Here is a 13,028-nt window from a genome sequence, read left to right as displayed (position 1 = left end):
TTCTATAAGGCTAGAGTTACCTTTCTATCCTAGCACCTTGCTGATACACGATTGCTCCCACGTCTTCCTTCTTAAATCACTTTAAAATGAGAATCTGCTCTGTCCTGTCAAATAGCACCTTGGGGGAAGTATTATGCTTATGAAATACTCTTGTAATGCTAGTAAAACATTGCCCTGAGCTGAAAAGTTGTTAGACTGGTCCTGTCCCCTCTTTCTCACAACTCCCTAATTTACAGTACTATTTATAGTACTCGGTTAACTTGGTTTTTAAAATGGGTTCCAATGCTGTGAGTTACTGGTTAGGGAAACTTTGCTGTAATATTTACTTGCTAGTCAGTAGAAGTCCATTGAAGCAGATCCAATAGCAAGATCCGGGCTTCAGACTGAGCACAAGTATTGTCTTTGATCTGTCCTGTACAGATTGAGACATATAAGTAAAAAGCTTACAGTAAGTAAAAATGTAATCACTTAGCTTTCTGTCCTGCATCTACAAGAGAATCTATAGCCGTAAAAGCAAAATACATTAAAAAATATGATGCAAAACGCACACTACTTTATAAAAGGCACTTCACTATGCGCTTTCCTGTACAGTAAGACAATAAAAGAGGTTTTTCATGTTTCCACAATCAAAAGTTTCAGAAGTGGTCCATTTTTAAGGTATCAATCACTGTTCTGGATCAGGGTGATGAAGTTTCTGGTTTAGTGTGTTGAATTTTGAAAATACAAATCAAATCATTATGGTTTCTGTGCTCTACAGCTTACAAAATGTGAATTAAAGCAGGAAGCCAAACAAGCAACATAACTAAAACCTTAGTCTTGGTTTCCTGTCAAACTGTTTTCTCAAACTAGTTCTGTTGACTTCTCTCTATGGATGAGCTCATAACTCATTTTGTAGCAAGAAAATGAACCAAAAGATTGACACTGGGCTTACTCACACTTTGCTTCAGAATATATTTTAATTTTTTTTTTGGTCGGTTTATTAGGACTGACAGCCTCCACAAGAATTAAAAGGGACCCTGGTTTTGTTTTTGTAGATAGAAAACTCGTATATCAGAAAGTGAGTTTTAAATAGTTTGAACAATTCTCTTCAACAGTAAAATAAGGAATGTCCAGCATGCATGCATCTGCCACAAGGCGTGTGATCATTTGGAAAGAAATGAGGTCATCTGGATGTTCAAAAGCCAAAAAGGAAAGAATCTAACAGCTGTTTTCTTTACAGTCAATGTGATGATGAATCATCAATATGAAGATTTTTTTCTGCTTGAGTTCCTATCTTTTGCTCTCTCAGTTTCTGAGCTACTGCTGCAAGAGAAAAGAAAATACACAAAATCAGAGCCACTGATAATAAATTATTTACCTAACAAATAGTTGTTGTCATTAGGAACTGTGCATGTTCTTGATTGCCATTAGAAATAGCTCCCATCGGTCCTCCCCACTGTCCCTCTCTGAGTCATTCAGCAAATAGCACAGCTGTGTGTCATTTTACTGAAGCATTTTGTCTGAAAAAGCACTGACAAAAATATGGTGGATTTTTCTGGAGGAAGCTGCTCTTTATGTTCCTGTTTGCTGTTACTCACCGTATTAGTCTAAACAATCCAGCGAGCTGAATTGATGTATGCACTGTGCATGGGTTGGGTGAGTGCCTATGGCTGATGTCCTGCTGTTTTGAACAGCTTCAGTGCCTCAGTTTCTCCAGTGAGTCTTTTGTTGATGGGTTTTCTTTATGCTTTTGATGGAGTTTCCCTAAACCAGGAGAGATTTCATATACATTTTGCAGTCCTGAATGAAGCACGTGCTTATAAGAAGTTTTTGTTCATGTTCTTATTCATATGCAGAAAGTGCTTTTAATTTAAAAATCCCCTGGCTCTGTGAGAATCACAAGAGCAATCATCATCAATATTGATTACATTTGACAACATCTTGTTAAATGAAATCTTTGTATTTTGTCATACAGCTGCAGTAAACAGCAACATAAATCCTACTCAGGAGCTTCTATTCAGTTACAGAATGCAGCTTCAGAATGACTTGCATCCTATTCTCTATTACTTAAACAAATCAGGAATTCATTATCTTGGGAAGACCATAGCCAGTTTAATAAAAGGAGATCACTTATAGCCATTTTAGAATTTTTTAAAATAAAATCAAAGTATAAAATGTTTCAAAATGTAAAAATCATAAGAAGGAAAGCAAGCTGTGTAAGGCATTCCTTTGTATCACCTTTAGTTTGTGAGAAAATATACTTCACAAAATAGAGAAAATCTTGCAAGTAGCTTGACTTGCAAATTTAGAAACTACCCAGCATATTACAGGTGGTAAAATAAGCCATAATCGTTTATCATTCTCAGTTGTTAGTAAAATTCTAATCAAACTGGTGGCATTACTGAAAATAAATGCAGTATTATGGTTGACTTTTAGAAGCAGAGGTTAGCTTGTGTCGCAGTATTACAGTTTAAAATAATAAGCGGCGGTTTTCTGTGCTCTTGGCAAAGTTATAGAGTGTTAATTTAAATCTAAAGTGTGCCCACATTGTTAATATCCTTACTCATGATATAAAACAAATGCTTCAAAGATGTATATCTTTCTGTTTATAATGTGTTGTATGCTAATCTAAACAATGTTATTTCCTCCTATGGCACTTGCTTTTAAAGTCAACTTTATCCTGATCTAATTTGTCAAACAAATTCCAGAGACCAAATGTTCTGGTTATCATACAGATGAATGTTTTACTGTTTTCATTTTCCAGGTTTGGCACATGTGCAGAATAAACTTTGTACTCATCATCACTGGGATGTTGATGTTCTGCAGCAGTCCTGGCCCAAAGTAGACCCAGATTACCTTCAGCCATCAGATGTTGTGGAAATGTCTGTACTGGTAAGAGCATTTTGATTTATTTTCAGTAGTGGCCAAGTAATGTGTTATGAGCCCAGAGGATGATGGAATTTCTTCTCTTGTGGAAGTCAGTTCCCATAGTAGATGGCCCAGTGAAAGTTCAAAATAAAAGCTGCTATTACAGTTGTGCTGAGTAGTTAAAATGGTTTCCTAAACAAAAAGATACAGCGAGTCTGGAAGAGAGATGCCCTAAGTATAAATCTTTCAGTGTGACTGCATATTAGTACCTGTGGAGATGTGACCAATGAACAGCCATGGCCAAGGATGATACAGTCAAAACTAGGATCACAATACAGGCCCAGATTTTTTGCCTGACAGTGCATTTATTAACTCAGCCCTGTGCACAAATGTATAGTTAGGAGATATTTCTTGTGGTGCCAGTAGTGCTGTGGCTCCCTAACAGAACCAATCATAAGCTCAGTTAAGTTGTGATTTTTGCCAAGTGATGTTTCCCATCTGCCTTTGGCTGAATTTCTGGCACATGTCAGAAGAGTCCATTTGCAGGAACGGGGTTGGGAAAACCGACTGTCTTTGGAAATGTTATAACTTCCAATTCCTCTGTGGGCTCAAAGCCCTTTGTGGCCCAGGGAAAGAGCTGACTGTTCAGTGGAAGAGTGCACATGTAACTACCTTTAGTTAACCTCCAGTTTCCCAGCATGTGCACGGTGTAATTTACTGTCTTCTTTCCTATGGCTCTAGTTAACTAGCATGTGTTCAGGATGCTCCCAGGCATCATATAGCTTGGTCATTAGACAGGGCACAGAGGGAATGAATGCCTGGAACCAAAGGTGTGGGATCCCTGAGCAGTGTCTCACATCTTCCATTGACTGACTCCTGCTCCACCTGCCTTCAAGTTCCTCATGCTCAGGCATTATGATAGTCAGTAATTAACTAGATCTGAGGACTCCTGCCTTTTTCACTGTTCCCCAAAGGGTAATCTTTAATGCTAACATTCTAAATTTTAATGTTCTGAATTAATGCTTCAACTTAAACACTTCCTGTGTTTCTGGACATTGAATGAAAATGGAGCCTATAGAAGAAATGTCATCTGGTCATGTCAAACTGTATGTTCTGTGTGTGTAAAAGAAACAGAAGCAATGCATTTTAGTTGTGTGTTTTTCTGTTCACGCCTTTGGGGAGGGAGCAAATCAGTTGGGTTGTTTTTGATGAGCTAAGTTTTTTGAGGAGGGAAGGGAATTTAGGGGAAGCCATTTTGCTGTAGATTTCCTTAATCAAACTATCTTGGCAAATAATTTCATGTCTTGCCCAATCTCTCAGTCAGTTTATTTGAACAGAATGAGAAATAATGTTAAAGCACTAGTTTTTCCAACATTAAACATACACACTTAACAAAGACCAAGGAGTATGTCTTTTTGAAGGAAATTTTCAATTGTCATCTTTCCAAACCAAGAAGGACTCAGTTGCCAGCTGGGGTTAATAGAAGACTTAGCCTAATAGTCACTGTGGGTGAATTGCTTTTTTCTTCTTTCTTTCCCTCTCTTTCTTTCTTTAAGTGATAAGCATTTAGTTCTAACAGTAACAATCTTCACTTGTATGATCACTTCTCTCAAGCTCAAAATACGCCTTCACGTCCAAGCACAGCTAGCAAACATCTTGAATTCCAGCGTTCAGTTTATAAGGAAGTCATGAATGAGAAATTGTGTAATTATAGAAACGTCTTCGCAGTTGTGGTTAAAGCAAACATGTTATTAAATATATCTTTGAAATAACAACTTCAGCAACACAGGGAAAACTCTGGACACAGTGTTTTTAAGACTACACAACCAAACATGAAAATGCCTAAATATTTCACTGATATTTTTCTGCTGACACAAAAATTTCCTTCTCATAAAAAGGAACAAGAAAAAAATTAATTTAATTAATTTAATTTATTAAAATTATTTTTGTTTCTTTTCCTGATTGACTTTGTCAAAGCCATAGCCATGTGTAAGTATTGTTGTAATAATAGAAAAAACAACCCCTGGGTTCTCAGTCATATATTCATGGAATTATATGATGTATGTAAACACCTTCCTTCTGAGAAAGCAAGTGACTGGAAGACCAGAGAGACAAGTTGCTTTTTTGAACTGGGAATAATTCTTAGCAATAGTGCCTACAGACTGTACCTGGCTTTCTACTGTCAGAGTAAAGCAAAAGGGAAATATGGGGATGCAGGGAATGTGAATGTGCACGGAATGTGGGAAGTCCTGTGGACACTGAAGGTTTTTGTATGGCTGCAAAAATAAATTGCCCTCATTAAACCAAGAAACACTCGCCATACAGAGGAATTGGTTTTGCAAAGAGTCAGTGTCTCTTCACAAGGCTGTACAGTCAAACCAAGTCTTTGAGCCACAACCCTATTCTTCTCAAGCCATCAAACTGCCTCAGGCTGCCAGGGATTTGTCTGCTGAGACATTCTGGGTTTATTTCTCTTCACACAAAATACTTCATTATTTCCTGTCTGTGCTGGAGTTATGTCTTTCCATATTTAACCCAAAGCAACAAAAGCAACCAGCTCACTGTATCCTTGGCTGAAACAATATAAATTGCCTACAAGAAAGACATTTAAATTCACTGGGTATGCCCAGTATCTGTTACTCTAAATATTATTGCAAAGTTAAATATTTTTAATAATACATTATTAATGCTCTGAAAAATCTGACCTGAATGTAGTGTGCATTTCATCCTATAAATACTTCTGACTAGCATTCCTCACATTTTCTAGGTGGTGCAGATCTGTTAGTAGATCTTATAACTGATGTTTTTATAAATAAAAAAAAATGGTGTAATTTTCCTTGCTTTGGCATATGAGGGGGGCCTAACAGTGCACAGATATTTATTTTCTTTCTAACTTCTCGGAAGGATTATGCATCAATGGTAAAAAAATATTTTAGTTGAATTAAAAATTCCTCTCTGCAGCCTCAAGGTGCTTATTTTTCAGTCTTTTGTGATTTCATTTCAACTTTTATAACTTCTGTAGTTACCACTGGCTCCCTGTAGATCTGGAATAGTGTAGAATGTCAAATGTTAAAAAGAAGAAAAAAAAAAAAAAAGAGGGAAAAGAAGAGAAGAAAAAAGCAACAGCTTCCTTCCTCAGGGGAAGAAAGGACCCAAGACTCGTGTATTTCTCCTCTTGCAGTTTGCCATGGTTTTTCAGAGAAACAAGGCTGCCAGCACACAGTTTTCTTGTGCTGGCACTTTTACCTGGAAATGCCAAGAGTTATGCTGGTCTGGTGAGATACAGGGAGAGATATGGAGGAATAGCAGAAGGCATTTCTCCTGCTGAGAACCTAAGCCCTGGACTAAAAGGATTTGTGACTAGGGTGCTTGTTACACACAGCATGTGATGAAATCTGCAGCTGCCTGTTTTAAGAATAATGTTAAAATGCATCATGATACCTACAGTATTATGAAAGCCATGCTCAAACATGTGGTGAAACCATAACCAGTCTGCTGTTGGATAAAAACTATGGTCCCAGCTCAGAGCATAGTGTGGGAAGATCAGGAGACATGCTGTGGGAAGGTGGAGATGTGCTGTGGGAAGGTACACAGTGCCAGGTCGCCCAGGCATCTCGACCTTTCTAGGAAAACACAACCACTAGCAGTCATTTATTTACCAAGTTGATTTAGACCACTTGGCTTTTCTGTTGAGAACAGCACCAAATAGGCTAGTTGTGGAAAATTTCCCCCTGCCAACATCCATCCACTGGGACATATTAATTTGCATGATGGAGGACAGTGAATGACATTTTTAACTAGACAGGCATAGCTTTGAACTGCAGGCTGCGTGTCCTAGCAGCAAGCTGAGAGGCTTGCTTTATATTCCCACCAAAACTGTATCTGTTTGGCTTTTACTGTTTTCTTTTTCCTGTGGAATGCACTTCTTCTCTGAAGTATCCTGTCAAAAAGAACTGCTTGTATATATTTTTTTCACAAAAGCTTTAAAAATTAACTCCTATGTGTTTTTCAAGGATTTTTACATTACACCAGATGCTAAAGGCAAAGTTTAACACAGCCAGCCTTTTATGATGCCACTTTATGGATGCATGTAGGAGTAATTAAAAACCTACTGACATTATCACTGTAAATTATTTTCAAGACTAGTCAAAAAACAGAAGAGGCTCATCCTTGCTGCATTAGAGACTCCATCTTATTCCTTAAAAATATGTCCCAACTTCTTCCCTTAGAGAATTGCACATATTATTTTATTTTCAATAAAATAAAATACAAACAAAATACAAACTAGGTAAGTGAACTAGGTCTTTCTCATTTGTTGTATGTTGCATACAGACATCCTGGATAAAATCCAGGTGAAAACCAAGTCATGAATGTTTTTATGTCCAAACTGCATGAAGCAATGTGTGTTTCTTCTAGAAGACTGAAATCTCCTTGAAATGATGCCTAGGGGTCAGAAATCTGCAGTACCTATACAGATTATTATGCAAGTAATGCAATTAACTGCATTAAAATTTTTGAATTGTTTCATTTTCTAAAATGTGTGATTGACCTTCTTCTCATTAAGCCACTGAAAATAGGCCATATAAATCTGAAAGCCTTTGTAATAATTCATTTTATGCCAGCTCCAGAAGGGTACTCAGTCAGGCTCTGTAGTCTGTCTCCATTATCTACTCTTATTGGATGACAGAAAGAATTTATAAAACCATTTTATAAACTAAGGTGATTCCCACCAAAGGCCTTACTCAGTTTTACTTACGTGATTCTGCCCTACTGAAGCAAAACCAGTGTGGAAGCTGCACTGAAAACCAGCCCCACACAGGAAAATGTTACTTAGGGAGTAGCTGACGTCTTTGTGGTCAATGTTGGATGAATGAGCCATGGGTTGAGTACAACATATAACAATGAGTGCAACATACACTAAGTTAAAGCCTATTTTTCTAAAAATAATAAATCTTCCATTTGAATCTCTGCAAGACATTGCTTAGCTGTAAAGAATCCAAATTGCTGCCCAGAAGTATGTACAAACCAAGACTCCCACCAGACATTTTATGCAGCTTATGTGATTGTCACGTTTTTAAAATTAAAAGATCACTGCATTGCACAGTCACATGCTGCTTGCTGTCTTCAAAACTGAGATTTCCTGTGGCCACTTCTCCAATTTTTTTTTTTTTTTTGAGTATCATGAATCAGAGTTTTATCTTATGGTGGAGAGGAGATAGGAAGAATTTTTTCCTCTGCTTAGAAAGTGTGGGTTTGGAGAAAAGAGAGTTTATTCCACTTTCCCCCTTTCCTTTTGTAAAAAGATGGGTTGGATACAGAAAATTAAATTGTAGGAGACAGTCTAGTTAAACTTCTGTTTTTTCTTGGTTTTGTGTCTCTCTTTCAGATCAATAACAAAGCTTGTGGCAAAGTTTTTGTGCCTCAGCAAGCATCCCGCAATTTTGAAGAAGTCCAGGAGCTCGTTCTTCAGAGTGAACTTGGAGTCAAGCATCTCCAGGGACGAGCCATTAAAAAGGCCTTTCTGTCTCCCAGAACTGCCCTTATCAACTTCTTAGTGCAGGAATAGTGAAGGCTCTGCTGGGCTGTAAAAGGGAACTGGAATCTTTGGTGGAGGTGGAAACCAATGTAAAAAGAGCAGTTATGGTCATTTCACTTAATGTAAAGGTGGGAAAGAAATCTTATTAAAATCAGGTTGCTGCTAAATTTTCCTTTCAATGTGGAGAAATGTGCAGAATTAAAGTTTCTTGTTGAGTCACAGTAAGATGCTGCTTGTCCATATTCTTTGGGAGAATGAGAAGGGAGCGCAGAAGAACTAAGCCATTGTAACAGAATGTAACTGAAGAAAGCACATGGGGCTTAGTGTCAGCCTCAGGAATATATCCTGTTGGAAAGTTGGCTTGGCTAATTGTAGATGCATAAATATGATTCCAGGACTAAACAACTGTCCTGAGTATGTGCTACCCCAAATGTTAGGTGTGCTTTGCTCCCTGTATCTCATGTTTGGGTACCCTACCACTAATTAGCATTTAAAGTTTTAAGGAAACACTGCAAAACGCTACAGAGTCTTAATTTAAAAAGAATTTCTTTGTTACCAATGTGTCAGTGTCCGTGTTGTGCTGTGCCTTGGGCACAGCAGGTAGCCAGAATGGGGTGGTTTGATAGATTTCACATTAAATTCAGAGCCAAGCCAAGAAAAAGGTCAGATTATTTAGCCAAGCCCTGCCTTAGCCAGGGTTCTCCTTCCTAGCTGATGTATTTGTGTTGGCACATGCATGAGAGGTGCAACTTCAGCAAAGTATTGATGGTTGTTTCTGCGTGGAACAGGATGGAAGTTACTTCCTATGCATGAGCCATCTCAGAGACTTTCAGGGCACTCAAGAGAGGGATTAGTCAGCTGCTAGAAATGCAGCAGTGGGGAAGGCTCTTGTAGTGCCTAGATTGTGAAACTTGAATTGAGATCCATCTTTTTTTTTCTGAGGAGTTCATTAAGTGAAAATAGCCATCATGTTTCTAAAAATCAATCAGACATTCCTAAAACATAAAGCCATTCTCATGCCTGATTCCAGACAGGTTATCTGTACACACATTGCTGATATATCCACATGGAAATATTTATTGTGTTCAGCAAATGCTTGAAAAAAGAGTTTCCAAGGAAACATTTGCAGGGTTCTTTGTGAAAGAATGTTTTTTTCTTTAACAGTCATTCAACTAACTAGTCCAATAAGCCAGCCATTTGTGAGTCATTCTGACAGTTAAGAAATCAGCAGTAACAACCAGTGAGGCAAATACAGAGGTCTGCAGTAACCTTCCAGGCCAGCAGGCATCCAGACTCTGTACAGAATTGAAAGGAAACCAAGAAAAATATCCCCCATAACAGTAAATAAGTCTCATAGATCCTCAGCAACTAGGCCCAAGTCAGATCACGTTGCCATGTGGGCACTAGTTAAGCAATGCCGATATTCACTTGGGGTTTGTGCATTTTTGGTACCAAATATCCAGATGCGTAACAGATATGCCAGGCTTAGTGAGCATGTTTGGCTCTACACATCCCCACCTCTGCAACAAAACTTTTCTGATTCCTGCGTCCTCCTGGACCACACTTGTGAAGATTTTCTCTCCAGGAGTCCTTTGACACCAGAATGACTAAGAAATTGAATATTTATAATTACGATATGGTCTTTGCAGTTTTAAGACTCCAGAAATCTGAGCCACAAAGGAATGCATTCAGACATTCGAACACAGGCCTTTAGTTGGAGTTAAAATAATTTGAATTCCAGTGTCTGCCTGACATATATGTTGTTATAAATTCATAAAACTCCTGTTCAGAAGCCCCTAAAAGGACTGTGAAAGAGATCCTTTGAAGTAAAATCTGTGGCACAGCCCAGTTCTGCTATTTTTCTTTCTTTTTATTTTTTTTTTTAATTTATGTAAAAGGTTTAACACATCCTGTGGAACCATTTTTACAGAGTTTTTCTTTGGGGGAAAGGTGACATGTTTGATGTAAATAAAACCTGTTTAAATTTACAAGGATGAAGAAAGATGTTGTAAGCCCAGCAACCCTGTGGTGTCTTCAAACAAAAGCTGCAGTCACTGCAGGGCCGGGCAGCAGCCGCCCACAGTGTTTATTGCTGTTAGCACTTGAGGGTATTTGCTCTTGCCTGAGGAAGTGAATTGGAGATGTCACTTGGTGATTCAGGCAAAAATCAAAATAGGGAATGGATTTCTACAGGCTAAAAAAGGAAAGGTAGTGAACAGCAGACTCACAAAAAGTGTAAGGTCAGAAGTCTCGCCAGTGTGTTTACAGTAAGTTGTAATTCAGTGTGGTCTAGAGGATACAAAAAAGGTGGTGAAAGAGTGAGTGAGAGAGATGATGCAGACAGTGTGACAGAGCCTAATCCCCTGCTAAGTGTATGTTTGAAGGATGGCAGAGGTGCCAGCTGCGGAGCTTTGCTGTTGTGCTGGCAGCCGCTGACATTTCTTAGAAGGGTGACCTGCTCTGAAGCACCATTACCGTCTGTCTTACAGTAAACAGTGACTCACAGGTTCGGTCTGTGCCTCGATGGGACTGATAATGATATACAGGCTGCAGCCTGTTACCAAGCCTTTGTAAAATAACTCATCACAGAAGTCTTATTTATTTGACAGTTGTTATTTGTGTCACAGTAGAGAGGCATCTTTATGCTGAAGGTGGTGTATATAGATTGTGCCCCCTTGGACAGCTCAGTGGTTAACTAGTGCTGGAGTTTTAAATTTGGGCGGGGGACACTTGAGAAGGGAGAAGGAAAGGTGCTGGCAGGTGATCAGTCAAATTGCACTGCTTTCACACACGTTAAAAAGGACAGGATGTGGGGCCACTGTCCTTATTCCATGAAGTGACAATCCATAGATGATGTGGGAGGTTAGCTAAACCCGGTGGGATAGATCCAGGACAAGCTGCTCCAAGAAGTGGATCCATGACAGAGAAGGGGCATTTTCAGCATCCTGTCTGTCTAAGGGATAGAGGATAGGTTGTTGCACTGATCCAATCTATATTGAATTTCTATTTTAAGTAATGTCAGATTTAAAGAATAATTACTGCCACACTTTTTACCCCAAAATTGTTCATGTGACTAAACTTTTAAAAAATCCAGCCCTCAAACATTGATTCTGGGAAAATAACAACTGGGAAAGTCCTAACAGGTCACCAAGTATTTTTCCTATGCCATTGATTTCATGAGAAAGGATCTCAGATGCTCGGGTGATGGGGGCACTAAAATGTGCTGGAAGACACCACTGTGTAGAAAAATGTGTTGTTTGGTGTGAGTGAGAACTGAGGTGACATGGACACACCCATGCTGCTTTGCAGCAAAGCAAGAGGGCTTTTTCTATCATGTTAAAGGATACTGTTACGGGTTAGGTCACTAGCTAAGATAGATCTCTATCCAGCTTGTTCCACCTGTGCTTTGAAAAAAACCCTGTACAGGGGCGTTGTTGGGCAAGCATTTGTATTTCCGTGACCTTTATCAGAACCCAAACATGGAGATTTGGTGCAAAATAAAGTCTGTGTGGTCTCCTACCAGACTAAAGTAATGCCCCAGAACTGAAATCAGGTTGATGATGGCATTTTCTGATCTGACTTTGCAAAGCCTGCTTGTTTCTTTGGAGAGAGAATTTCCACAGATAAGGCAGGTCATTACAGTCTCTCCTCTTTGTTTCTCCTTTTTCTGTGTAAAGCCTCACAGAAAGCTATTCCTATTCTCTAAACCTTTCACAACCAACACGGACTAGAAAGAATGTTAACTAGTGCACTGCTGGTTCCTTCCTAGGGAGGTTTGCACTATGGGAGATTTTTCTAAAAGCTTGCTATAAATGAAGAAGTAATCGGGGCTGGTTGGTGGGTTGGTGTTTTGTGGTTTGGATTTTTTGGTGTTTTTTTTTTTTTTTTTTTTTTTTGTAGTTTTGCAATACTTACTACAGTTTACAGATGGGATTACAGATGTGTGAAAAATGCAGAATGTATGGCTCTACGCAGATATTTACGATATGTATTATGCTAGGTTGGAAAGTTATGCTGTAGTAACATTTTAATAATATAGTAAATGTAGTTTTGTAATTGAAATTAAGCTTCAGTATTTAAAATAGAAAATATGTGTGTGTGGTATTCTTTTTGCTCAAGAGAAGAAGAAGATAATCAAGAAATTCTTCACACAGAGATAACAATTACAAAAACCCCTAAATCTTCCAGAGGAGAGGAATTTATGGCTTTCCTTATCAACAAAAAACCGAACTTCTCCAAACTCGACTTAGACTTCAAGGCGCCTGGGATTAACAGGAATTCCTCAACAAGTACCGGACAAACTTCTTGTTTTAAATAAATATATGCATACTCATGAAGTGATTTGTGTATGCAACAGGTTACCCCTCTTAAGGAGGGAATTCTTTTTTATCGGGGTCCTTCTCCTGGCTCACTTTTGTCCAGAGAGAGGTACCCAGCCCGGGCTGTAACCTTTTGCTGTTATTGTCTCTTTAATTGTCCTAACTCTAATTGTTTAATCTTTATTACTATACTTGTATTATTTTTTTTCCATTTTATTTTTAGTAAACTTTTATAAATTTTTAAAACGAGTGATTGGCGTTTATAACAAATGGTAGCAGAGGATGGTTCCTAATACCTCGCTGTGGGTGCTGTAGGAGAATTAGAG

General features: G+C 38.5%; 1 protein-coding gene across 2 annotated transcripts in view; it reads left to right on the top strand.

Moving 5' to 3' along the window:
- Positions 1-8,608, top strand: part of LARS2 (leucyl-tRNA synthetase 2, mitochondrial) — an 82,887-nt gene extending 74,279 nt beyond the window's left edge. For both annotated transcript variants that reach the window (XM_068204358.1, XM_068204367.1), the window contains 2 exons: positions 2,744-2,871; positions 8,234-8,608. In XM_068204358.1, coding sequence (XP_068060459.1) covers positions 2,744-2,871; positions 8,234-8,413 — 308 coding nt within the window. In that variant the 3' untranslated portion in view covers positions 8,414-8,608. The remainder of the gene's footprint in view (positions 1-2,743; positions 2,872-8,233) is intronic.
- The last annotated feature ends 4,420 nt before the right edge of the window (positions 8,609-13,028 follow it).

Source organism: Anomalospiza imberbis, chromosome 1, assembly GCF_031753505.1.
Source record: "Anomalospiza imberbis isolate Cuckoo-Finch-1a 21T00152 chromosome 1, ASM3175350v1, whole genome shotgun sequence".
Classification (NCBI taxonomy): domain Eukaryota; kingdom Metazoa; phylum Chordata; class Aves; order Passeriformes; family Viduidae; genus Anomalospiza; species Anomalospiza imberbis.
This window is presented reverse-complemented; position numbering and strand designations above follow the sequence as displayed.